Genomic DNA, 24,309 nt, shown 5'->3' with positions numbered 1-24,309 from the left:
ACACACGCACGCACAAACAAACACACAAACACACACATACGCACACACACTGTCCTTTCCTCTTTCATAAACAAAGTAGATGCATAAACACTCTCCTTTCCTCTGTCTCTGACACACACACGCAAACACACTGCCCTTGTCTGTCACATACACACACATTCATGCACACACACACAAACCTTGTGTCTGTCTCCCCCTCAACACACACCCCTCCCTTTTTCTGCCTGCAGAACACACACACCCTCCCCTTCTCCCTCTGCCTCCAGAACAAACACACACACACACAGCATATGCACTACCAAGCCTTCTTTTTCTGTTTCCAAGACACACACTCATTTACTCTCCCTTCTCTGTTTCAAAAGCTTGCACGCACGCACTCACACACACTTCCTCACCCTTTCTCCGGCACGACACCCTCCCCTTCTCTTTCCCTCATACACTCTCTCTCACACACACACACACCCTCCCTCTTCTCTTGCTCTCTCCCTCTTAAACATACACACACACTCTCTGTGTCTCTACTACACACACCCTCTCCTTCTCTTCGTCAGAAAGACACTATCCTTCCATTTCTTAAAGACAGACGCACACACTTGGTTTCAAATCCTGTGTTCTTCTAAATCACAGACAAACTCAATAATCTCTATCTGACACACACAAACTGAAACCCCAAAATTTGTAGTTACCATCCAGGGCCTATACTCATCTTACTACTTTTGAGACAACACTAACAAAATATGATTTTCAAAACATTGTCTTTCTCTTCAACACACACCAAATACATGCTTTATCCTTTCTACACACACAAACCCACACAGCTTTTGGTTATACATAAATACACTAGTCTCTCTCCTTCTCACACATTCACAGACACACACACAGCTCTCCTCCCTCCCTCCCTCTCCTCTCCCCCCCTCCCTCCCTCCCTCCCTCCCTCCCCCCCCCCTTCACACACACAAACAAACACACACCCTCCTTCCCCCACTCAGCAACACACACGTATGCACAAACACACTCTCCTCTCCCCTTCTCTGAGCCTCTCAAACACACTTCCCCTCTATCTCTATCTCACACACTCTCACAAACACACTCAGGCATGCACACACACAAATTCATGCATACACACACTCACACTAATTCAGGCGTACACATACACACTCACTCACTCTCACACACACACACACACACACTCTCACACACTCACTCACTCAGGCGTAGTCACACACACGCACACCTCCCCCTTTATTACACAAATATGTTCACTCTCACGTACACACACGTCCTTCACAGTCTCCAACAGCTCTTTCTCTGTATCTCATACACTGAAAAACACACATTTATTCCCTATTCTCTTTATCAACCATACATACAACTTGCACACAAACACACACAGATACACACCCTGACACAAACACACTTCTAAAAACTCTCACACACATTAACGTGTGCACACACACACCATCTCTGAAAAGCACACCTTTATTCCCTTCTCTCTCCCTCTCACACACAGCTCACACTCGAATACACACCCTCTCTAAAATACACACTCACACAGTCACAGTCACACAACTCCTCCCATTACACATACACACCTTCTCTTTCGCAAACACAAATGCACACGTACACACACACTCACTCTCCTGCTCTCTTTGTCACACAGTCTCCACACCACACACACCCCCTCCCTCACACTCTCATACACACACATACTGTGTCTGTCTCTGTCACGCACACACTCTCCCCCTCCCTTACCATTTCACACACACACGCACATACACACACGATCCCTCTCCTTCCCCCACTCGCTCTCTCTCTCTCTCTCACACACACACACACACACTCCTCCCCCTCCCTCTCTCACATACACTCTCCTCCCTCCCCCTACACACACACACACACACACACTCTGTTTGTTCCTTTCTCTCTCACGCTCTCTCCCCTCCCTGTGTGTGTCAGCCTCTCTCTCACTCTCACACAACCACACACGCGCACGCTCGCACACACATGCACGTGCGCAAACACACAAGGAGAGTCTCTGGTAGTATCTAATCAGTTCAACAGATCATCTTATTGAAAATCGGAAAATACATATACCGACTGTATATGCTAAACAGGAGGGTGTGTTTAACCACCTCTAGCCTAATTAACGCCCAGCTTAGATAGATCGCTGGCTACCTAACTAGCAGGTAACTCGCTTATAGCTACATAAAATTAATGTAGTTTCAGCATAGTAGATAGTTAGACAAATTAACTCGACCCGTTCTCAAGCACATCAGCTAGTTAATGTTAGCTCCTACAGTAGCGGACACACAGGCGCGGGCACATACACAGACAACCACCAACGGCACGCACGCGCGCACACACACCTTTTTCAACCTGATTTTAGTGAGGGGAGTAACAATTTTGCTAAATTTTGAGATTTGTACTAGTTTCTCATTGATAGCGTTCCTCATGAACGACTTTTAGTCGCTATCAAACTTATGATATTGCACAGTTTAACTTTTAGTTTCAGTAAAAACATCCTCACACTGGCGCGCGCACACACACCCTCTCGCTCACTTGCTGTCAGTGACTGTCTGACTTCAACAGAGAGATCTTAATGTTTATCTATATTTCGTCAGTATAAAAGATTTGGCTGACTAACTCCCTCACCCCCGTTGCGGTGGCGCTGGTTTGCTGCCCTCTCCGTCGCTGTCTAGGGTCGGTGGCTCCCGGTAGTCGAAGAGCGAGCGTACGGTCTCCGCCATGTTAACGCTAGCAACTGATGATCTTCTCCGTACCTTTCTCTCTCTCGCTCTCTACTCTCACAACTAGCTCACGCGAAGGTTATTCTAGCCGATACCATTACATTGCAGGCTGGGGGTGACAGTCGTTTTAGTTAGTAGCTAGTACAAACTATATTTACCACTATTGTTTTCTATTTTAATAACATGAACATGAAAAATATACTTTTAGTTGATTTTTGTGTTATATGGTCTTCAGCATGAAGGAAATTAAATTTATAGGTCGTGCCTTTAGAAAGATCCACCACCAGGTAAAAAATGGATACATCCACCATTTACAAGGGAAAAATGTTGCTGCCCATTTGTAAGAGTTTAGAGTTTGCTTGGCAACATAGAAAAAGGTTGACTCTAAATGTTCGTAAAAGAAACACGTAAGACTTCCAGCTCTTATTACATTTATTCTCTGTAGTGATAGTTTAAAAATTATTTAGTAATTCAGAATTTTGGGTTGATTGAGGCGCAGACCTACTCAATACTGCCCCCTATCAAATTTACTGTTATTTACATTAACAGTAGCTCATTCCACCAGCAATGCACTACACTTCCAATTAATAATAAAAAAATGTGAATGTGAATTTTCGAAAATATATGTATTGTGCACCAAATAAACTAGCTGCATAGGTTATCATGTGCAACAAATTGAATACAATTCAGTGTGCAAGCTCAAGATGTTTTAGGATAAAAAGTGAATGTTCACTCTTGTCCTGTGTTAGACCCCCCAGGCTACCTGCATCACCTCCTGTTAACATACACACATGTGCATAATTCGGCACATACTCACAGTAATCTGTTCAACTGTACTGTGCTGTGCTGTACAGTAACACATAGAGTAAAAAAAAAACAAGCGGGATTGCGCACACAAACACACACACACACAGTCAGTCACACACATACACACACACACACACACTCAAATACACACTTCCACAAGCTCACAGACATGCACTTACAGGCACACATACACACTAAAGCACACACACACCATTTGCAGAGCTTGCTCCTAGCTTTCTCTCTCACACACACACACACACACCCCTCCCCCTCTATCTCTGTCAGACACACACACACACTCACACACTCTCCCTCCTACGCAAGCACGCACACATACACACACATTCCCCTCTCGCCTTTCACACACACAGCTCTCTCATACACCCCTCCCCCTCTCTTTCTCACACACATGTCCTCTCTCACTCACACACACACACACACACACATTCTCTCTTGCTTGCTCTCCCTCCCTCTCTCCTTCCCTCTCTCCCTCCCTCCCTTCCTCATACACACACACACACACACACACACACAGCAGACACACGTACACACATTCTCTGCTGCTCGCTCCTCTTTTTCTCTCTCACTCATGCACATGCACACACACGCACATTTTCCTGCTTGCTTTTTCTCTCCCTCTTTCTCTTCCTCACGCACACACAGACCCACATACCCACAACTCTCTCACACACATACACACACATTTTCTCTCTTGCTCGTTTGCACTCTCTCTCTTTCTCACACACACACACTCACACACACCCCTCCCCCTCTTCCACAGGCATCCTGGCTGCCACTCCTTTTCTAACAACCACACACACACACACAAACACACATACACTAAGACACACTCACACAAAGACACACACACACACACTCACGGACACACATACTCAAAGACACACACCACACAGTTGTAAAGACACACACTTGCACACACACACACAATCATACACCCCTAAAACACACACCCCACCCCTTTCATTCAAACACACATCCTGTCTTTCCTTTACAGTTAAACATAAGCACACACACACACTCCAACTCTAACTCTGAATCTTTCGTTTGTGCTCCAAAAGTATTTTATGGAAACACAACACCACAACACACAACTTATCACATCCATCTCAGATGACCCAATCCCTTAGCAACCACACAAAATCCAAGAGACCAACCTAGATACATTTATTTCATCCTCTGTCCTAAAATACATACATCCACGATAAATAAAGACACTGTATTCTGAAACCATATCATAGTTTCAGCAAAATATACGTATATACATTAGTTTGGAAGCATTTTAACAAAGCCAGGGTCTAACTGACATTGCTTGATCTATTCAATAGCACATTCTGGGTTTGATTCCTGCGTCAAACAGAGGACACATGTTTTTTTCTACTCATTATGGAACCTGATTACATGTACACACAAGAAACTAAGGACGTGTATCGTGAGGGGAAACATATCATGTTCATCAAAAATGTATTTTTGCCACTAATGACTGAAAACCAAACATCCAGACTGCGTTAGCCCGCTGAGCTATGTTATTGGCAATTATTCATGCAGTATATATTGTATCAACACGTAGACTAAACCATCAAAACCATCTTTTCAAAATCATGTCATCAAGAAAAAGAAAGGAGAGACATTCAGTGAGGAATTCTCCTGTGAAAGACAATTGGGAATGTGCTGAGCACAGTCTATGAGTAAGAAATACATGTCCATGAAGATTTACAGTCAGTCCCCTTGTGTTAAATACATTTTAATCTTAGGAAATCTGAAGACTGTGTACAGTATGACAGTACAAGGACAGAAAGGCCAAACGTGTTGGTGTGGAGTTGGATCCTAATGGATCTTAGGCATAGCTGCTCTTTCAAATAAAAGCACTGTGATCTTTTTCTTGCAAGTTGAAAGGTAATATGTAAAGTCCCTGGCATTGGGATAGTAAGAATGCTTCTAGGTCCGCAGTCATTTTGATATAATATCTAGGTATGTTACACATTCTAGGTTTCCTGTGTGACTCCATTTTCATGTCCCCACTGTATGTGATGTGGACATCTATTTGGACATAAAATACATTCATTCAAACATTCACATGATGGAGAAAGCCGATGTACAGTGCATTTCAATGTTTTTAAGTTAAATAAAAAAAATTACAACCAATAAATCCATCAATCAAACAAATAAATAAATCCATTATATTAGGCCATTTTACTTTGTATTTCTTCTGTTACCAGTACATGTGCAGGCATAATCAGTGGTAAGTTAGAACAATAATAAAAAGTTCAATCAAGAGATCACTGATTAAGCATGTAAATGATGGTGCACAAAAGTTGGACCAACGAATAATATTGTTTTGTTCTTTAGAAATATGAAAGATGCTCTTTACTTAGGTACACTCATAATATACCCAAATAACTAAATATTGTTTATGATGCTGTCTTGTATGCATTTTAAGTAGTCCGATAATTCCTTTCCTCCTTTCTTCTCTGTATTTCCTTTTTATTGATCAAAGTGAACGCAACATGCTAGACAGCCACTAGAAGGCAATATTCCATACTTTTGTACAAAACTTAAAATGGGTAAGGGAAGTGAGTTAACTCAAGTAGGGGAATAATTGAAATGAGAAGCAACCCTGATTTTCAGGGTTAAAACATCTCTATCAGAATAACTGTCTGGGAATAAAATCTCCACTCAAGGTTTCAAACCATTTAAAAAGATTTCAACAGCCTTTAAAATACATGTTGTGATAATGTTTGTATCCTGTGTACTCCTTAAGACAAATTTATTTAAACAAAATCTATATAAGAGCACATTTTCACACTTGCTGTAATTAGTACATCTTATGACTGATTACTTACCAGATCCACTTCAACTTCTAATTCAATCATCAAGTGCCATCTTTGTATTTGCTAAAGATTTAAAAACTATGCAGGCCAAAGTTTAGCAAGTAACTTTGTTATAAAAGTATGCATTGCCTGACAGTATGTTAGAGTTTATAAAAACAATCAACTAGGTATAAATAATGTAATGATGTACTTATTTCTGTGTATCTCGTTCTCTCCATCCATTCAAGGTACTTCCTATTAAGAAATACTATCCAACTTATTTCCTTATCCATCTCCTGCGATGATCACCTTTCACTCTCTTTTTCTCTATGTCTAACTTTTCCTATCTCCTCCACCTTCTTCCCTCTCTCATAACTCCTCCCTCCCATCCTACGACTCTCTCTGACCTCTTCTATGTGCTTGTTCACCCCACTTCTCCCTCTGTCTCATTTTGGTTTTCCCCGCCTCATTCTTTTCCCAGCTCTTCTCCCTCCTGCCGTAGACATGACCAAAGGGATGCTGCGTAAGGTGGCTGTGGTCATTCTGCTCCAGTGCTCCACCTCGCTGAAGATGCGGTAGATCCAGAGTTTTAGCTCAAACGCACCGCCGCTGGTCGGCCCATCGATCTGCTGAAAGAGCCAGAGGTGTCGAGTTTTAAGAAGAAACAAGACAAAGTGAAGGACAGATAGAGAGAGAAAGAGATGGAGGGAGGGAGAGAGAGATAGAGAAAGAGAGAGAGAGAGAGAGAGAGAGAGAGAGAGGGAGGGAGGGAGGGAGGGAGGGAAGCATTGACATTGTATCCTCCTTCAGCCCACCTTACTAAAAACAATTATATAATTTCTGACCCACCTGAAAATATCAGCATTTTGCGTCCACCAACCAGGAACATTACTACATTTGTAAGCACTTCCTCAGGTAAATAAAAACACAAAATGGTGAGTCTACCTCGATGCTCTCAGTGTTGGCGGTTATGGCTGGCGCGCCCTCCACCTCCTCCAGAAGACGGCGCATGCTGTCTAACAGGTGACCCAGGCGGTCTCTCACTGTCTTCCTCTGGCTCTCATACTCGCCCCCCTCCCCACCGCCAAACTCCTCCTCCTCCTGGGTAACGGCACGCACCAGGAGTCCTCGGCACTGTAGGAGGGCAGAGTAGAGGCGCCACAGCTTGTCTCTGGTTGAGAGCTGGGACGAGGGCGGTGGCATGGACAACATCGGGCGGCCATTGCCCACTGTAAGCTCTGGTGAGAAGCTCTCCTTTGTCCTCTATAGGGAAAGGTGAGATGGGAAAAGGATCATTCATCTGCCTCGTGTGTTTAGAATTGTTGGTTTATTAAAAACATATTTGATCTTTCCTTAGTTAACTTAGGTTTTAACTAGGATTTGAACTTGTCATTTGGGGTGAGGCCAACACAAACGTTTTCCATTTTGGAATGAGTACCAACAGGGGTGAACGAGTACCAACAGGGGTGGAATGAGACTCAAGCGTGAGCACAACTCTCCACCATGATGATTTTATACCAACGTGACAATGTTCTGACCGCTGTGTAAATTATTTGGAACCGGTGTGGAAGAACTATTACAGTATAACACAGAGCAGTGGAAACCCGTGTACACTAAAGCTACAATGAACTGGTGCATTCTTTTGTTGCATGACAAAAGTTATTGTGCTGGAAACCAGCACGATGCAGACTGTCTCCAGAACTGCTTTTTTAGGAAATTTGATTAGACTATGCCACAAATACTAGAATAAGCATTGAACAGTCGGTCTTGTTCTCAGTTAGACCAAGCCATGCCACAACTGTTCCATAGCTTCAAGCAATTAAGAGCAGGCTGATGGACGTTCAAGGACAATGTGTGTGTGTATGTCAACTATGTGTGTGTGTCGTGTTAACTATCATAGCTTATGAAATAAACTTGTGTTTTCGAACGCAGTGAGAGGCACATCAAATAGAAAAGGACATGCCCGGACACCAAAGACTGCGTCAGAACACCGCCCACCTCAGTCATTCCTTTTGAGTTCACTGCATATGCACTTCTGCATACATTTCAACACAGATTGTTATAACACATTCTCATCTATTCTTATTATCTTAATTAGATAATAAGTATTTTCCACTTCCTTGTTCAACACAAGCGAAAGCATTATTTATGACTTAAGCCTGGACAAGCTAAAAGGCCATATTGACAGACTGATATAACGCTACTCACATAGAGTCCAAGTAAAAGGGTGCATTCATGGTGCAGTTCCAGGGCAATAGCGTCGACCCTCGCTAACGTTGTCCGGGACGGTCCCGAAAACGTCCTACCGCTTCTCGTTCGCATCCCGGCCATCGACACCGATTAAAGGAATTTCACATCAACAGGCTCAAACAAGATGCAAGTTGGTCCTGACCAGTTTACTTTAACTTTTGTCTCATATTCTGCAAAGAATCGTGTTCTTCCGTCCTCTTGCTGAAACAGAACGAGTCCATTCATTAGACATCAGCATACCTCCTGCACTTTCACGTCTAAACTTTTACATCTAACGTTACTTAGTTACAGTTAGTCACTCCTCCTCTTCCTTTTGGAAACTGATGGCAGGCTTGTGGAATTTATCGGGACAGAGGGCGGGGAGAGGAGGTGAACTAAAAGGTGGATTATTCATTCATGGGTTTGCGAATTACTGGCACTGTCACTTAGCCTACATGGGAGTAGGATTAAGTTAATTATGTGTCGATATCCCGTGTTATCCTGCTAGAATGGACTCGTAAGGGGACGAGACAATAACATTTTGTAAACGCTTAATATAGTTGCCTAAGGGAGCAGACATCCTAAACGTTTTTATCAAACTAAAGCAATGTCCGGATCGGATTTACATTGTCAGGCTAGATAGACAGCAGGCTTCCGACGCCTGCTATCAGTTAAAAACAACGAAAGCTTTACTCAAAGGGGTTTCTTTACAAATACGTGCGTAAAGACTGACCGACTAAATTACCGGCTTACATGTAAACATGTAAAACAGCTCTAAAGTGTGGTCCCAAATCCATCTTAAAGGCACATGCAAAACCTATTTGATTCAATAGATTAAAATGTCAGATGTGCTTGAGCTCGTAGGAAACCTATTTGTTTGATTCGGAACACATTATGCTCCACGTGAAATATAGCCTACCGCCGGCACAGTAGAGGGCACTGCATCTTTCAGAAAAACAATCCCAGAAGCCTGGCCAGCCAATCAGCCTGGTTTTTGGTAGCTATTAGCTAGTGTTTACAGCTAGCAGTTGTAGCAGGTTATACATTCGCCACCACAGTTATTAATGATTGATTCTTAAAATATATCTATGCAGAGTCACGACCATTGTCAAACATAAAATTTCTGCGTCTGTCTAACTGAACACAGAGAGGAACCAACACAACAGTGTTGGCCAGCAGTGGACATGAATTCACTTGTCGGCTACGGAGTATCCTCAAACTCCGAGAGCGATGGAGATTCAGGGGACGATGGACTCAAATTTACCAGGTAGGTAGCTAGAATAAACTAGCTACGTTATTTATTGTATAATAAACCCAATTCAAGTAAAGTAATAGTAGTAGCCTATCCGACTAGGTGCATGCAAACCTTAGGCCCTACTTCCTCACTGTGGTAGACCTAGCCAGTGACCTCCTGTCCTCATGCATTAATATACTGTAAAACGGTATCCCTAACCTGCATGTTCCTAACTCTTCCAACCTCAAGTAGGCTCACTGATGAACTCAAAGAAGGTGTCCAAAAGCATCGCAACTTCCTCCTGGAGTCAGGGTCAGCCTCCAGCGAGTCAGACGATGAGTTAGACCCAGAGGAAGAGCTGCGTCCTGAGCTGCCAAGTGTGTCTTCCCTGGTTACACAGCCACCTATCTCCTCCCATGTCCCAATCCCCTCCCCCAGCTTCCTCGCTCCTAAACTGCCCCCTCCTCCTCTCGGCGCCTCGACGCGGAGCAGCGTGTTCGCCAACCCCTTCAAGGCGCAGGCTGACCAGAAGCTCCACGCACTGCAAAAGCATGTCCCCCTCACCCTGCAGGCTAGGCCCTCACAGATTGCTGGTAAGAGGATGTGCGTGGCCTACAGGAAAGACGGCAGGTGTAGGTTTGGGATCAAATGCAAGTTTGCTCACGACAGCGACCTTCAGAGCTCTATAATTCCCGGCGACGATGACCCACCCAGTGTGGATGATGCAGAGCCTGACCCAAACAGAGCGGGGCAACAGCCTCTCCACAACCAGGGGGGAGACAAGGAGACTGAGGGGCAGCAGGGGAAGAAAAGAAGGGTAGGACTGAGTAACACCCTGGTCCCTCCAAAACGAGCTATGAAGAATTACGCTATGCAGAAGGAAAGAGAACGGGTCAATTTGTCCTGAGGGGCAGGATTAACTCAGGATAACTCAGGACTATTGTCAGCAAAACAGTTTTATGTTATTTGTATTTGTGTGTTTGTAAAAAAGTTACCACTCACCAGTGCCATTCCACATTGTGACAGATAAATCTATAACCACTGATAGCGTTTGTTAAATTACAGTTTAGAGAGTTTACCTCTGAATCAAAAATACATATTTTTCCTCTTATCTAAAGTGCTATTCATCCATCTAGATTGTTTTGCATTGAGTTTTGTAGATATCAGCCTTTGAGTTGTATGCCTTCCTCCAAATAATATGGAACTAGATTGGGCTTGTTTTCTCTTTCTAGAAATCATAACTCAGTGAATCAAGATAATCCACAGACCTTGTCTGACACATTGCTGTTGAGTTTTTCAAATGTATTTATTTTGGTGCTTTGAGCACCACAAGACAAGTCCAATCTATTTTCATTTATACTGAGAGAAGGCAGACAACTCTGTGGCTGCACTGGCTGGTATCTCCAAAACTCTGTAACTCACACCAAAACCATCTAGATTTATGAACAATCTAGAATTATAAATAGAACTACAGGCAAGAAGAAAAATATAACATTTCGATTTTGGGGTGAACTCTTCCTTTAATGGATAATATTGACCTCTTTTAAATATACAACTATCATACTGCTGTTTGATGTCTAAGGAAATTCTCAGTGTGGATACTTTATAAAGACTGGTTGATATGTAATGTAATAATTTATAAATGGTAAATAAATGCCTTTAATGTTTCCAGTGTGCATTTTACAGCCAGAAAATATACAGTTATTGTAGTAACATCACATGTGCACACACACAAAGGGTCAGTGGATATAGATTGACAAACGACATCACTTTATTTACAAAGGCAACTCATAACTTATGAAAAGTATATCAGGGAAAATATGTTTATCAGCCTAAAATGCTACAAAAACTAACTTTGAAAGAGTACATAACAAATGCTGTAGGCCTATTTGTGATTATCGTAAATGCATCACACGTTTAAAGGGTCACAGCTAGGTGTGGGGAAAAAGCTATCTTTTCCCTTTGTAACCACGGCTATACTAAATAAGTGCATGTTCCATGTGCTCTTCTGTGCAATTAGCTAAGACTAGCCCTTCGCCGTTCTGTTCCCAGGCCTTGCCTATCTCACCCATTGTGTTCACTGGATGAAGGGTGTTTACGGACAAAGTAGAGGAAGAGGAGAGTGTGGGCCCGTCCAGGATGTAGCTTTCTGCATTGGTAGAATCTGGGTCTTGGGGCAGGAGTGCAGGACTAGGGGTAGAGGTCTGGGGAACCGTCGGAAGGGTGTGGAGCTGCTGAGGGGACACTAGACAGGGGATCTGCTGGATGTGGGTCTGCAACTGGGATATAGGTTCAAAAGTCATGTGGAGAATTGGGGTTTGACCCTCATGCGGCTGTTGCTGATAGGATTGAAGCGGCAGGTGCTGGGCCTGGTGCTGGGTGACCACGGAGCTGGGATGTAGGGTCAGTTGTTGGATTTGCGGTTGCTGTTGCAACCGTTGAGCTGGGGCCGTCTGCACGAACTGAAGGGGCATCTGGAACTGCAGGTGGGTCTTTTGGGGGTTGGCAGTGGGTGAAGGGGGGCCAGTGGCAGACAGGGCTAGAGTCACCGGCACCTGCATTGTGTGGAGGTTCTGATCTTGTCCTAACACTACAACCTGGTGGCTCATCTGCCCCACCTGCTGATTGGCTGGTCCCTCCTCCCCAACCAGCTGGTTAACTGGCCCTGCCTCCCCACCCTGCTGGTTGACTGTCTCCAACATACTCAACTGAGCAACCTGCACTACCTCTACTTGCTTACTTTGTACAAGGTTTCCCTGGGCTTCCAGCAGGGAGGTGGGAGTGGTAATGAGAGCACCAGCGTTGGCCGCCAAGGCCTCAGCGATCAGGACCTCCGGATGGCTCTTGGCCTTGTGAGCCACCACGCTGTCCTTCTTCTCAAACTTTTTGCTGCAGATGGAGCAGGAGAACTGGTAAGAGGAGTCGGCATCATGCTTCTTCATGTGCCAGTTGAGGGATGCCTTCTGGCGGCAGGTGAAACCGCAGATCTCACACCTAATGGAACCCCGGAGGAGAAACAAAGTAGGAAGAGGAGAGGGGAAAGGATAACGTTGGATACACGAATATGGAGGAATACATTCCAGAATGTATGCATGAATGGAGTGAAATTACACTTCGCACATTACATCTCACTGAGTTATGAGATTCATAAATATGAAATTATGCGATTACTATATGCACTTCATATAGTAATAGCTAACTAACTATGATATGCTAACTGCATTGCTCTGTACTCAGCGATAAAAAAAATGGAATCTAAATCTAGTGCTTCATCTACATTAGAATTGATTAATGCATGAAATATAAACTGGAACTCTCTGTAAAGGGTTAAATGAATAGGTAACACTGATACGTAGGTGAATGAGAGGATAGAGGACGAAATGACAAGAAGAGGGACGTACTGAAGGGGCTTCTCTCCTGTGTGGATCATTCTGTGTACAGCCAGGTTGTGAGAACTCTTGAAGGCGCGGGCACAGAACTCACAGATGTAGTCTCTCTGGTCTGTAATACATCAACAAATTCCTTACAGACATGTTGGTCGGTGTGTGATTGGGTAACAATAAAATTGTGCTAGAAACAGTTATGTATTATATATGCACTTGAGGTTTAACTGTGGGGCTACAGTAACTTCAACAGTCCAGCAGATGTCATCCATGTTACAAAACCAGCATCTAACTGCTTTTCAGTTAAATTCATTACACCATTAACCCAAAAGGAAATTAAAGATGCTTCCATAAGTTACCTGTGTGTGTGTCTGCGTGTTTGCACTGTGTATCTGTGTGTTTGTGCTGAGCACCTGTGGGTTGGTGCTGTGCACCTGTGTGTTTGCGGAGTGTACCTGTGTGGTGCTTGGCATGACGAAGAAGCTGCTTCTGCAGTCTGAAAAGCCTTCCACAAGTGGGGTGTGGACACACATACTTCTTCTTCAGCAGGTGCTGGTACTTTATATGGTGCTGGATGACCATATAGTGTGGAATGAAAGAGAGGAGGACAGTTATTTAATTAAGAATATCATTGGCCGTTGCATTCTGTTGTTGTCAAAGTGACCATGGTGGCTATGGCAGACCTGTAGGTAGCGGGGGTGTGCTAGGACAGTGCCACAGCCCTCCATTTCACAGCGCACATACTGCACTGGTGGCTTCTTCCTGTATGGGGGGACGGGAGAGGACTGTCAATCAAATGCTTATTATGATGGTACTCTATTAAAGAGTGTGTTGAAAGTTTTATACGGTTGTCATCATCACCTTCTTTTAGGGAGACGAGGTGTTTTGTCGTCTTTCCTTCGTCTGCCCCTCCTCAAGGACATTGAAAATATATAAATATCAATAGAATGTACAGAATATCTTTATATAAATAATATCAATAGAATGTACAGAATATCTTTTTATAAATATCAATAGAAAGTAAAGACTATCTTTGATGCTAATTTACATACAAAAATACAACTATTTCTTTGGTCAACAAACTGAACTGGTATTTAATGATGTTCCAAAGCCTTTAATTTACTCTTTCCATGTTGTACTCACTTCCTAGGCTCCTGCGTCACCTCTCCAAGCTCACTCTCCAACTTCACGTCCTGAACGCTCTCTCCACCCTCTTTCTTTATGTCCAGCTCCTTTTCTTTTTCCTGCTCCTTCTGTTTCTTCTCCCTTTTCCTGGCTGGAGGTCTGCCCCTCAGTTTAGGTGCTTCCCTATGAGAGTAACCCTAAGTAAGTCACACACAAATGCATGCACAGATGAACATACACGGACATGCACATTTTGACAGCACAGTTTACCTGTCAGACCTAGGGTTATAGCTCTGGTCATTCAGGTCGTCTGTAAAAGGGACATCTTCATCACTGCTGAACTCTTGATTCTCTGCATGTCTGTAAAATACATTTGTTAAATTTCCACCAATTACTAGCAATTACGGTAAGTGACTTTTCCCCCCACATACAGTATGTAATCTGGGATACCTTTGAGACTGAGGTTGGTAGTTCAGATCACTGAGGTCATCTTGGAAAGGAGGATCCTTATCCTGTAAGAGATTATCTTCATCCTCACTGGCCTCCTCTCTTTTCTCCCTGTCGGGAGAAGCCGAGAGACAGGAGAGTGAAACATGTAAACACATACCCTGGAACGTGAAACACACATGAGCATACTCACTTTCCAGAACCTCTCTCTGCAGTAACCATGGCTTCCTCTTCAACTATAAAACACGGAGGAAATAGAAACATGTCACTAGGGCTCTTCTGGTGTAATTTTATCAATAGTTTATGAAAGAGTAATTTGTTTTTTACCAACTACATACCAACAGCATGGTCTGCAGCTGGCTCACTCTTACACAGCCCTCTAGAGCTCCTGAATGAGCAGGCAAGTGGGACTTTGGTCCGTGCTTGGGAACGGCGGGAGAGTGGGGCTGTCAAAAAAATCACAATATGTTATTACATGAGGACTGACCGATACATTCAACTGGTGATGTGCCATATCGAGTGAAAACACACACATTATGTACGACGACAGTTGTGCAGTAGACGAATTATGGTGTTCAAGCATGAGGTTCATGGCGAGATGTATGAGACTATTTACCGGGATCATCCGTTACTTCCTTAGGCTCACTACAGCTAGAGCTAGACAGGTCCATGGAGGAGAGAGAGATGATACTGTAGTGGGTAGCTGGACATTTAAGTTTGTATCTAAATCTAAAACGATAATTGTTTCACATTGGCAACTTACTGTTGAAACTGACCACTGCCATCCCAGACAATTCCTGTTGAGGAGTTCTTTTTTCGGGTAACTTTCCTCCGCCGGTTTGCAGACACGTCTGGGATGACATCCTCTCCGTCATCACTCTGGTCGCTTCGCAACCAAGCAGGGATTGTCCGCGTGGACCGGTCTCGTAGCACTCTTCCTGAGATTTGACTCTGACTGACAACAGTATCCCCGTTGGTGTCCGGCGACGCTGAAGCACCCGTCCTCTTGCGACCAACTCCACCCTCTCTTAAAGCCCTGCGTGCAGGGACAATTCCACTCTTGACCGGGGATCGCTTCGTGGCCTTTCCATCCTCCGGCTCTTCACCTTTAACTCTGCAGCCGGCTGAGTCACTTTCCGGCTCCATGGCCGTGGGTGCCTTTCTGAATAGTTTTATCCTGGAACGACTTTACCACTTTAAACACAATTAAGAAGAAAACCTGTTTATTTGGGCATTTTACGTAAGCATCTGTTCCCTACATGGGGCCGTAATCCCAGTGTGACATAGCAAAAGCGCTATACTCGTTTCAGATTTTCGACATTAAATATATTAATCAGTTATTGAAAAGCTTCAAATGAAACCAATATATTTTTTGAGAACCAGACACTAAATATCCGTTCTTAAAGCTGCAGCAAATCCACTTCTTAGTACAAGCATCGCCGCTACCATTTTGAGTGCTTTGTTGCGTCTCCTTTAAACTAAAATGAACGTGAGGTTGTGATCATGAGCAACATACTGCTCAAAATTGCTCACATACACGGAGTCCCTATTATCTGATGGTCTATTTCTTGACCTTACTGAATGCATAGGTCCATCCCAAATGCTTAGATATCAGCTAAACTGCGCATGAGCTTTCTTCCTACGCCTGTTTATAATTCTGAACGTTATACTGTTGCTTTGCTCACTTTCACCGCTAGAAGGCAGCATTGACTTGAAGTTAGAGAAAAAAAACTATTCTACCCCAATGTAGTGATAGGAGCTGTTAATACTCCCGAGCAAAAGACGAGTTCTACTAAATATCAATAAAAGTTCTTAGCTAATAGTTTCCTCTTCTTAGCATCTTAGCATGTACCTGTGCTGAGACGATCCACACGCTGAACCTTCAAAGCAGTGGATTTCCAATTAAAGGTGAACACTTGCATTGAAATGGAATATGCGTTTTACCTTGCAAAAGGAAAATGTTTGCTTATACTGTTAACAAAATAAGAAAAAGCAGGTTGTTTGTGTTGGACAAGAATGCTGTATTACTGTTTAAAGTTGATGAAGTAGGAAAATGTTTTGTGTACAGCCGTGGCCAACAGTATTGGGAGCGACATACATTTTGTGTTTGCATGCAAAGCTTGCTGGGCCTTGGCATAAAATGACTGCAAACATAATCAGTAAGTCATATCATCAGCACAGGGGAAAGTGTGAACTAATTCTAGCCAGGTGAAATAACTATCATTCTGGTTGGATTTAAGAGCAGATTGACTGCTGTAATAGAGGGGACTATTTATTGAACATTTTCACCCCAAAAAAGCTTTAAAAAATATGAAATGTGCCTTATTGTATTCCAGTATTCTATAGAAACATCTGAAAACAATTTCCTCAAATACTGCAAACTTTGCAAAACACAACATTTGTCATTGCCAAAACTTATGGCCATAACTGTATAGCTTACATCTAAAGAAAAGGTGATAGGAGTGATAGGAGCTGTTGCTACTCCTGAACACCAGAGTGCAGAAACGAATAGTATTTTGGCCGGGGATCTGGACTGTACTCTTTTATTAGATGAGCTAATAAATGTAGGCTTACTAGGCTACATGTTGAACGGGTTTGCTAGCTGCTAAATTTGTCAATAAATCAAGAACTTTGATGAACCCTAGTTTTATTTAATTTGAAACATTCCAACATAGTCATGAATCTTCTGCAAAACGTTGCCACTGGATGGAAATGTTCACCATCGTTGGACATGTCTGCAGGACATAACCAAAATGACACAACCAACCTCATATATGATATATCAACATCCTGGGTTAGATGTTGCCCGTCAGCGAGTCCCATCTCATTAGCGCAGCATTTGGTTTGTTTGCCTTTTAAGCCTTGCGGGGTGTTCAGATTTTTGTTACCGGCCCAATTTTGTGGGTCTGATGGGCCCACAACATTATTGGGATTTTAAAACACTTGGCCATAAAAAAACTGTTTGTAAACAAACACCCAATTTGCACTTGGCTGGGGTGGAGTGTGGGAAAATAATGCCTTGCAATAACAGCAGGTTTCCACAAGTCATTTTGGAGATTCACATTCTATAAAGGGTAAGGAGAGTGAAAAAACAAGACATTCAGACAAGCAGGAAAAAGGTGTTTTGGTGTATGTTGAAACATAAGGCACAGAGAAGAGAAAGACAGTGAAGGGATCCAGACAACTATCTTGTTTTACTTGTGTACAGTCGTGGCCATAATATTTGGCAATGACAAATGTTTTGTTTTGCAAAGTTTGCTGATTCAGTATTTGAGGAAAATGTTTTCACATGTTTCTATAGAATACTGGAATACAAAAAGGCACATTTCATATTTCTTAAGCTTTTTTGGGGTGAAAACTTTCAACACATTAGTCCCCTCTTTTACAGCAGTCAATCTGCTCTTAAATCCAATCAGAATAATAGAGTGATTTCGCCTGGCTAGAACTAATTCACACTTTCCCTTGTGCTGATGATATGACTTACTGAAATTATGTTAGCAGTCATTTTATGCCAAGGGCCAGCAAGCTTTGCAAACACAAAATGTATGTCGCTCCCAATACTTGTGGCCACGGCTGTACACCTGCACACACAATATTAAGACCTAAAGAAAATTAGGTATTTAGAATGTTCTTCAAAGAAAATGAGTCAAAGCCAATGAGTATCTGTCTGCCCTGTAGTGTTTTTGTAGCATCTTTAATCATATTTCTTAAATATAATAAAAGCTCATACTCTTAGCTAATGAGACGAGGCAACATCTATTATTGGAAAAGGGTACACTGTAACCCCATAAGTTCAGAAAACTCATAACCTTTGTAGAAACAGATTGCATCAAACTTTTTAAGTAATCAAAGAAATGTATACGAAAATAATAAAGAAAATAATAATTTATACAATATATTAATTGATTAAATTTGTATTTTTTTATTATTTATTGAAGAGATTCAATTACTTAAAATAGTGTGATGTAATACATTTCCACAAACGTTTTGAGTGAACGGTGTAGTATTTCAAGTTTTTGGAGTAAATCCCTGTTTCGAGTCATTGTCTGCTAACCCCTTCCTCCGAACCCAGGTATTCGCTACTCCTGTCCCACTTGACCAACCTGCCCACACAACTTACCTTCCCCGCCCGCCTTTGCTGCCCTACCACCCAATCCTGCCTCTTCATCCTGCCTGCTATGCCCTATATGCCTGCCTTGGCCTCGTTCTCCAACCGCCCACAACTCCTCATTAAAACACCCTTTTCTCCATTGCTTTGTCCTGGGCTGTGTTGTGTGCTTGGGCCCAATAGTCTAGCCCTAACATAAGGTCACTGACCTTCTAAATTCATCGCTGAATTCCCTTGATGCACCACTAGATTGGAAGTTAATGTAACAGGTGTTCTCAAGGTGTACTTCTATTCTCAAGTCCTGATTTGGTCGAAAGGTCATAGACCTGACTGAAAAAACAACAATTCAGACATCAGTGCGTAATAACTCATTGTGTAAAAAGTACATGAGTCATATTTCAAAATTTGTAACAAAAGACGTTCATCAACATCACTGATCTCCAAACACTGATTATATCGGTGCTCCATGACGTCATTCAGGAATTATTTATTTAAATGGGTGTGGTTGGTTTACAGTGATGATCCAGGACAATGGCAAGTGCATGTGGAGGTGTGCTTTTAGAGCTGGGTGAGACTTTTGCATTGTCCTGATAGAAAAGACTAGACATTTAATCATTTAATCCTGTATTCTCTGTGTCTTCTTAATGCTTCAGTTAGCCTCACATGTAATTGCTTGTTATGTAATACTGGGATTTTCTAAGTAAAGATATCTACACTGTTGCAAGACTTATTGTCCTGCATGTGCCGAACAATAATGGTGTAGTATTCAGAAGACTGAACAAAATAAAAAAAAACAATAAGAAGTTTGTGTTCTTCACAGTCTTTTATTTTGTATGTATGTGGTATGTGCATACTGACAAAAAGCAAGTCAAATAAACTTGATGTTTGCCCTCAAACAAACTATACCATAAGCACAACATGTTATCAAATTAAACGACCTATTTTTACAGGTACATCAGTGAATCCTCCTTTGTTGTCAAAGAATGTTGACCTTGTATGTGCATGCAGCACATATGCATGGTGATTTGCAATTGGCTGATGCTGTCTGATCACGCTCCTTCCGAATGCTCACAGGTAGAAGCCTGCGGGTTAGAGTGGTGAGGTTGTACAGTTAAAGGAATGATGTTAATTTCTGTGGTTGAACCTCCTCTTCCTGCTTGCGAAGTGGCTTAACAGGATGCCCTTGAGCACAACAGTCACGGGGTGTTTAGAACTGGCAGAAGCACATACCTTTGGGAAGTTTAGACGAAATGCTAGCAGCTTTTAGAAGTGTCTGGTTGTGTCCAAATGAGTTTGCCTTGTGGATGTTGGTTCTTGATTCTCTGTCACAGTGAAGTAATTCAACAAATAATGTCACATGCTGTATGTGTTAATAAAACAGTTCATACCAATGTACAGTCAGCACTGGCATTGCCATGAACAGTGATGACCAATATCGTTTGAACAGTGACCCCCCCCCCCAGTTGTTATATTATCTGTGCTGCTGCCACCCTCCACCATCACCATCTCCCCTGTGTTGTCTGTATGTTACTATCCATCAGGGGAATATATACTCTATTTGCTCCCTGCCTAATATTGTATATACGTTGCACTCTAAAGCTAGATGCAGACTGTGTATCCCTTAGATACATCCACTCCGCCAAAGTCAAACATATTTCCATAGCTATGGTTATCAATGAATGGTCAAATCAATATGTGAGTGTCTTGACGGAAATTAAATAATTCAATTTAATCACACTACAATATGTCATACACTATGGAAACGAGTATAACAATGCATTTATTACAGGATTCCTTATGTGGCATTGCTTGTAAAAATGGGTATACAAATACATTTGATTTGAGTTGGTATGGTTCAACAAGAGATAACATAACAACTTCCTGTCATGTCTGTGGTTTTGTATTTTAGCAAGCACAACCCTTTGCAAAACATTGACATCCTTCCTTCCTTACATTTACATTTTAGTCATTTAGCAGATGCTCTTATCCAGAGCGACTTACAGTAAGTACAGGGACATTCCCCCTGAGGCAAGTAGGGTGAAGTGCCTTGCCCAAGGACACAACGTCATTTGACACGGCCCGGGAATCTACCCAGCAACCTTCTGATTACCAGCCCGATTCCCTAACCGCTCAGCCACCTGACTCCTTCCAACCACTGCATGTGTAATAGTAAGGAGTACATTGTGGAATGGGTGTAGTAGCCCTGTAACATGCCTGGAGTCTGTGGGAAATTCAGAGCACCTGACTCCGTGACTTGTATGAAACCCCCTGCCTTACGAGTCACATTCCTTCCATAGTCCAGATTGCGGGCTGAGCCTATCAATCATCAGATCTGAACTGGTTCAGCAGCATCCCATTGCAAGTATTGTTTAAGGCCCAGTAGAGCGCGCTCTTCTCTCTCCTTCAACTGTGATATGGCACACAGATTCAGAAGGTGGTGGCGGGCAGGAACAATGGAGATCAAGATAAAACGATGAAGAAAGAGAGAGATGGAGGTGTGGTGTCCCATAGAGAGAACAGGTTGGAGTTCCTTATACAGTAAGTCATTGAAACGTTGCCAGCACTGTTCATTTCACTAGACCAGAATTAACAGATGTTGAATAACATACAATCACAGCTCCACCTATGTTTTACAGTCAAGCAGTGGTTTGGATCAGTTAACCCTTTGATACACAACATGGGTCTAAAGTGACCCGGGAGAGTTAACATTTTCTATATCTTCGCCAAAAAAATATTTAATCATTCAGTATTCCAGGTATTCCTAAATTAACTTGTTTTTGGTCATCACAAGTCCTTATTTTCATTTTTTCTTTCTTACTTTTGGAATAAAAATAATTTTTGTAACACTACCCCTCTAATGCACAACATGGGTCTAAAATGACCCGCATTCATTTCCTATGATATTTCATGTATGGCTGAGTGTGTCTTTGCCATATCTTTAGAAATCATCTAATTTCATAATTTAATATTCCAAGTATTCATTAAATATCTAGTTTTTTATTGCCACAAATACTTATTTTCCTTCTTTTTTTCTTAATTTATAAACAACCATTGTTTTTGTGTTACTACCTTCAGTTTACAGACATGGGTCAAAAATGACCCATATGTATTCCTATGGAGTTTTATAGGAATTTTTGATATTAGTTAATTTTTGCAACTTGGAACATATTTACTGTGGATAACTATTCACCTGTCACACATTTCACAACTCAACACAGCTGCTTTTAGGCTGGGAGATGTTCACAAGTGACATTATTGATGAGGTCCTGAAATGCAACAACTTTGAGACGAAGAGCTGCAACAGCAAAAGGGAAAGAGTGGAGAAGTATCAAACAGGAATTCATGGCCTCAGTTTGACCCTCCTTGCAGGGGAGGACAAGAGCCTAGATGTGGCTTTTTTGGATCCAATTGCAAAATCCAATGTATAGCCACCATGGGGCTTAAGAGATATGATATCACCAGCTTGACTTTTGATGACAAGAGGAACAGGGCTTTGTAACACGAAAAACATCTCATAGCAGCATTCAGGTATGTGTGTGACTGTTTCCTGGCTAATTGCAGAAGATGGTTCATTCCCAGTAACTTTGTCACCAGAGATGAGCAGTGTGTGCCATACATGCCCAGCAAGCCAGCAAAATGTGGAATTAAAATATTCTGGATGTGCGATGTGAGGGTCCCATATGTGGTAGACTAAGTGTTCTACCCTTCCAGTGTCCCTCTGACTGGAAAGCTTATTGACAAAAACCTGAACATTGTGGGGACTCTTCACCAGAACAAGCCGAACATACGAGTCACAAAGACATCCAAATGAAGGGAGATGCCAAGTTCCAAATTTTTTCATGGTCATGTTGCCATTTAATTTGGATTCAATGGCAACATGACTGGTGAGCTATGTGCTGAAGAAGGGAAAGGCTGTTGTCCTTCTGAGCACCATGCATGATGGCAAAGCAGTGGATGACAACCATTTTGTGATCCAGTACTGTAACAAAATAAAATCAGGAGTGGACACAATGGATCAGATAGTTTGCACCTACTCATGTAAGTGGAGAACACGGAGTTGTCTGGCACAATGTGCTGGATCTTGCCACCCTCAATGCCTACACTAACTTTGACAACAACACCATGATTAAATGGGTGGTGTGACCAAGCAGCAGTTCATCAAGGAGCTAGACAAGGACCTTGTCATGCCACATAAGAGGCGCATGAAGGCCAAGTCCCAGCTCCAAAAGTATATTAAAGAGGTGATGGAAAGATGTGGAGTAAAAACTAAATGCAACTACCACCCAGTCACAAGAAGAGCTCTTATCATCAAACTTTATGAAGCTGAGGATATCCTCAAATCTCTTTAGCCCCATGGTGGCTTTATACATTGGATTTTGCAATTGGATCCAAAAACTCCCCCGCAAGGCCACATCTAGGCTCTTGTCCTCCCCTGCAAGGAGGATCAAACTGATAGAGGCCATGAATTCCTGTTTGATGCTTCTACACTCTTTCCCTTTTGTTGCTGCAGCTCTTCATCTCTAACTTGTTGCATTTCAGAACCTCCTCAATGATGCTGTCACTGATGAACATCTCCCAACCTAAAAGCAGCAGGGTTGAGCTGTGAAATGTGTAGCAGGTGAATAACTATTCACAGTAAATATGTTCCAAATTGCAAATATCCAAAGTTTCTATCAAATTCCATAGTGAATCCATATGGGTCATTTTAGACCCATGTCTATAAAATTGATGTAGTACCACAAAAAGTTTTTTGCTCAGAATGTAAGAAAGACAACAATTAAAATAATGATTTGTGATACTCAAAAACAAAATAAAGGAATAATTGGATTATTAAATAATGAAATGAATTGATTTTTAAAGATATAGCAAAGAAACACTCAGCCATACATGAAATGTCATAGGAAATGAATGCGGGTCATTTTAGACCCATGTTGTGCATTAAAGGGGGTAAGCATAGCTTGTGTATCAAAGCTGTTTTTACGTGTCACGTCAGCTGATGACGTGACACGTAAACAAAGTCCCCTGGCTGAAATAGATTTACCCAACGCTGTGTCGTCATAGATGTGGCTCACTGTCATTCCTAAATAGTTTCACACTTTGTACAATTATAAAGAAATCTTTCATGTTTGTTTCTCGTGCCCTGACGTTTGCTGCTAGGAAAACGTCCAGCCTACTGGTACACTGTGTCAAAACGACATTGTGCTTTTTATAGCTACACTTAATTTATCTCAGGGATGAGTTGTGTTATTTGAAGCTAAAGCCTACTGTGAAAACCTAGGCTTTAAGACGTTTGTCAAAGAGAACATTCTTTACCCTGTCTTCTATTGATAGATGGAAAGGGCTGGTGAGAATGTGAGACACGTAAGACAATGGGGGGCTGTTGGTTTGCATTCCTCACTAT

The 24,309-nt window shown here is 42.3% G+C and overlaps 3 protein-coding genes across 5 annotated transcripts; 1 reads left to right on the top strand and 2 right to left on the bottom strand.

Annotated features, from left to right (window-relative positions):
• Nucleotides 1–4,722: 4,722 nt before the first annotated feature.
• cntf (ciliary neurotrophic factor) lies at nucleotides 4,723–9,117 on the bottom strand. Of its 2 annotated transcripts, none has more exons than XM_062478587.1 (3): nucleotides 8,591–9,117; nucleotides 7,328–7,645; nucleotides 4,723–7,008 (listed from the first exon to the last, which is right to left on the bottom strand). In XM_062478587.1, the coding sequence occupies exons 1-3, from the start codon at nucleotides 8,711–8,713 to the stop codon at nucleotides 6,829–6,831; spliced, it is 621 nt and encodes a 206-aa protein (XP_062334571.1). In that variant the 5' UTR covers nucleotides 8,714–9,117; the 3' UTR covers nucleotides 4,723–6,828. The 2 variants fall into 2 exon arrangements, with proteins under 2 accessions (XP_062334571.1, XP_062334570.1); XM_062478586.1 differs by having other exon boundaries at nucleotides 4,723–7,011; nucleotides 8,591–9,108.
• Nucleotides 9,118–9,380: 263 nt separating this feature from the next.
• Nucleotides 9,381–11,512, top strand: si:ch211-113e8.11 (uncharacterized). Its single transcript, XM_062478581.1, has 2 exons — nucleotides 9,381–9,878; nucleotides 10,095–11,512. Exons 1-2 carry the CDS (start codon nucleotides 9,796–9,798, stop codon nucleotides 10,750–10,752), a joined length of 741 nt encoding a protein of 246 aa, XP_062334565.1. The 5' UTR covers nucleotides 9,381–9,795; the 3' UTR covers nucleotides 10,753–11,512.
• Nucleotides 11,513–11,592: 80 nt separating this feature from the next.
• zfp91 (ZFP91 zinc finger protein, atypical E3 ubiquitin ligase) lies at nucleotides 11,593–16,495 on the bottom strand. 2 transcript variants are annotated; one of them, XM_062478573.1, is made up of 12 exons: nucleotides 15,564–16,495; nucleotides 15,417–15,457; nucleotides 15,139–15,246; nucleotides 14,994–15,036; nucleotides 14,804–14,911; nucleotides 14,633–14,713; nucleotides 14,372–14,536; nucleotides 14,090–14,140; nucleotides 13,912–13,990; nucleotides 13,684–13,798; nucleotides 13,247–13,346; nucleotides 11,593–12,839 (listed from the first exon to the last, which is right to left on the bottom strand). In XM_062478573.1, the coding sequence occupies exons 1-12, from the start codon at nucleotides 15,944–15,946 to the stop codon at nucleotides 11,825–11,827; spliced, it is 2,289 nt and encodes a 762-aa protein (XP_062334557.1). In that variant the 5' UTR covers nucleotides 15,947–16,495; the 3' UTR covers nucleotides 11,593–11,824. The 2 variants fall into 2 exon arrangements, with proteins under 2 accessions (XP_062334557.1, XP_062334556.1); XM_062478572.1 differs by having other exon boundaries at nucleotides 14,624–14,713; nucleotides 15,564–16,492.
• Between the last annotated feature and the right edge of the window lie 7,814 nt (nucleotides 16,496–24,309).

Source organism: Osmerus eperlanus, chromosome 14, assembly GCF_963692335.1.
Source record: "Osmerus eperlanus chromosome 14, fOsmEpe2.1, whole genome shotgun sequence".
Taxonomy (NCBI): domain Eukaryota; kingdom Metazoa; phylum Chordata; class Actinopteri; order Osmeriformes; family Osmeridae; genus Osmerus; species Osmerus eperlanus.
Note: the sequence above shows the minus strand (reverse complement) of the source record. Positions and strands in the feature narration are given on the sequence as shown.

Bases quoted from the DNA above. Each gene is read 5' to 3' on its own strand.
- si:ch211-113e8.11 (XM_062478581.1), top strand. From the start codon at position 9,796: ATGAATTCACTTGTCGGCTACGGAGTATCCTCAAACTCCGAGAGCGAT. The intron at 9,879-10,094 runs GTAGGTAGCTAG...TCCAACCTCAAG, and splicing joins GATGGACTCAAATTTACCAG to TAGGCTCACTGATGAACTCA.
- cntf (XM_062478586.1), bottom strand. From the start codon at position 8,713: ATGGCCGGGATGCGAACGAGAAGCGGTAGGACGTTTTCGGGACCGTCC. The intron at 7,646-8,590 runs GTGAGTAGCGTT...CTTTCCCTATAG, and splicing joins CCCTTTTACTTGGACTCTAT to AGGACAAAGGAGAGCTTCTC. The intron at 7,012-7,327 runs GTAGACTCACCA...TGGCTCTTTCAG, and splicing joins CCAACACTGAGAGCATCGAG to CAGATCGATGGGCCGACCAG.
- zfp91 (XM_062478572.1), bottom strand. From the start codon at position 15,946: ATGGAGCCGGAAAGTGACTCAGCCGGCTGCAGAGTTAAAGGTGAAGAG. The intron at 15,458-15,563 runs GTAAGTTGCCAA...GGACCTGTCTAG, and splicing joins GGCAGTGGTCAGTTTCAACA to CTCTAGCTGTAGTGAGCCTA. The intron at 14,714-14,803 runs GTATCCCAGATT...TGTATTTTACAG, and splicing joins TACCAACCTCAGTCTCAAAG to ACATGCAGAGAATCAAGAGT.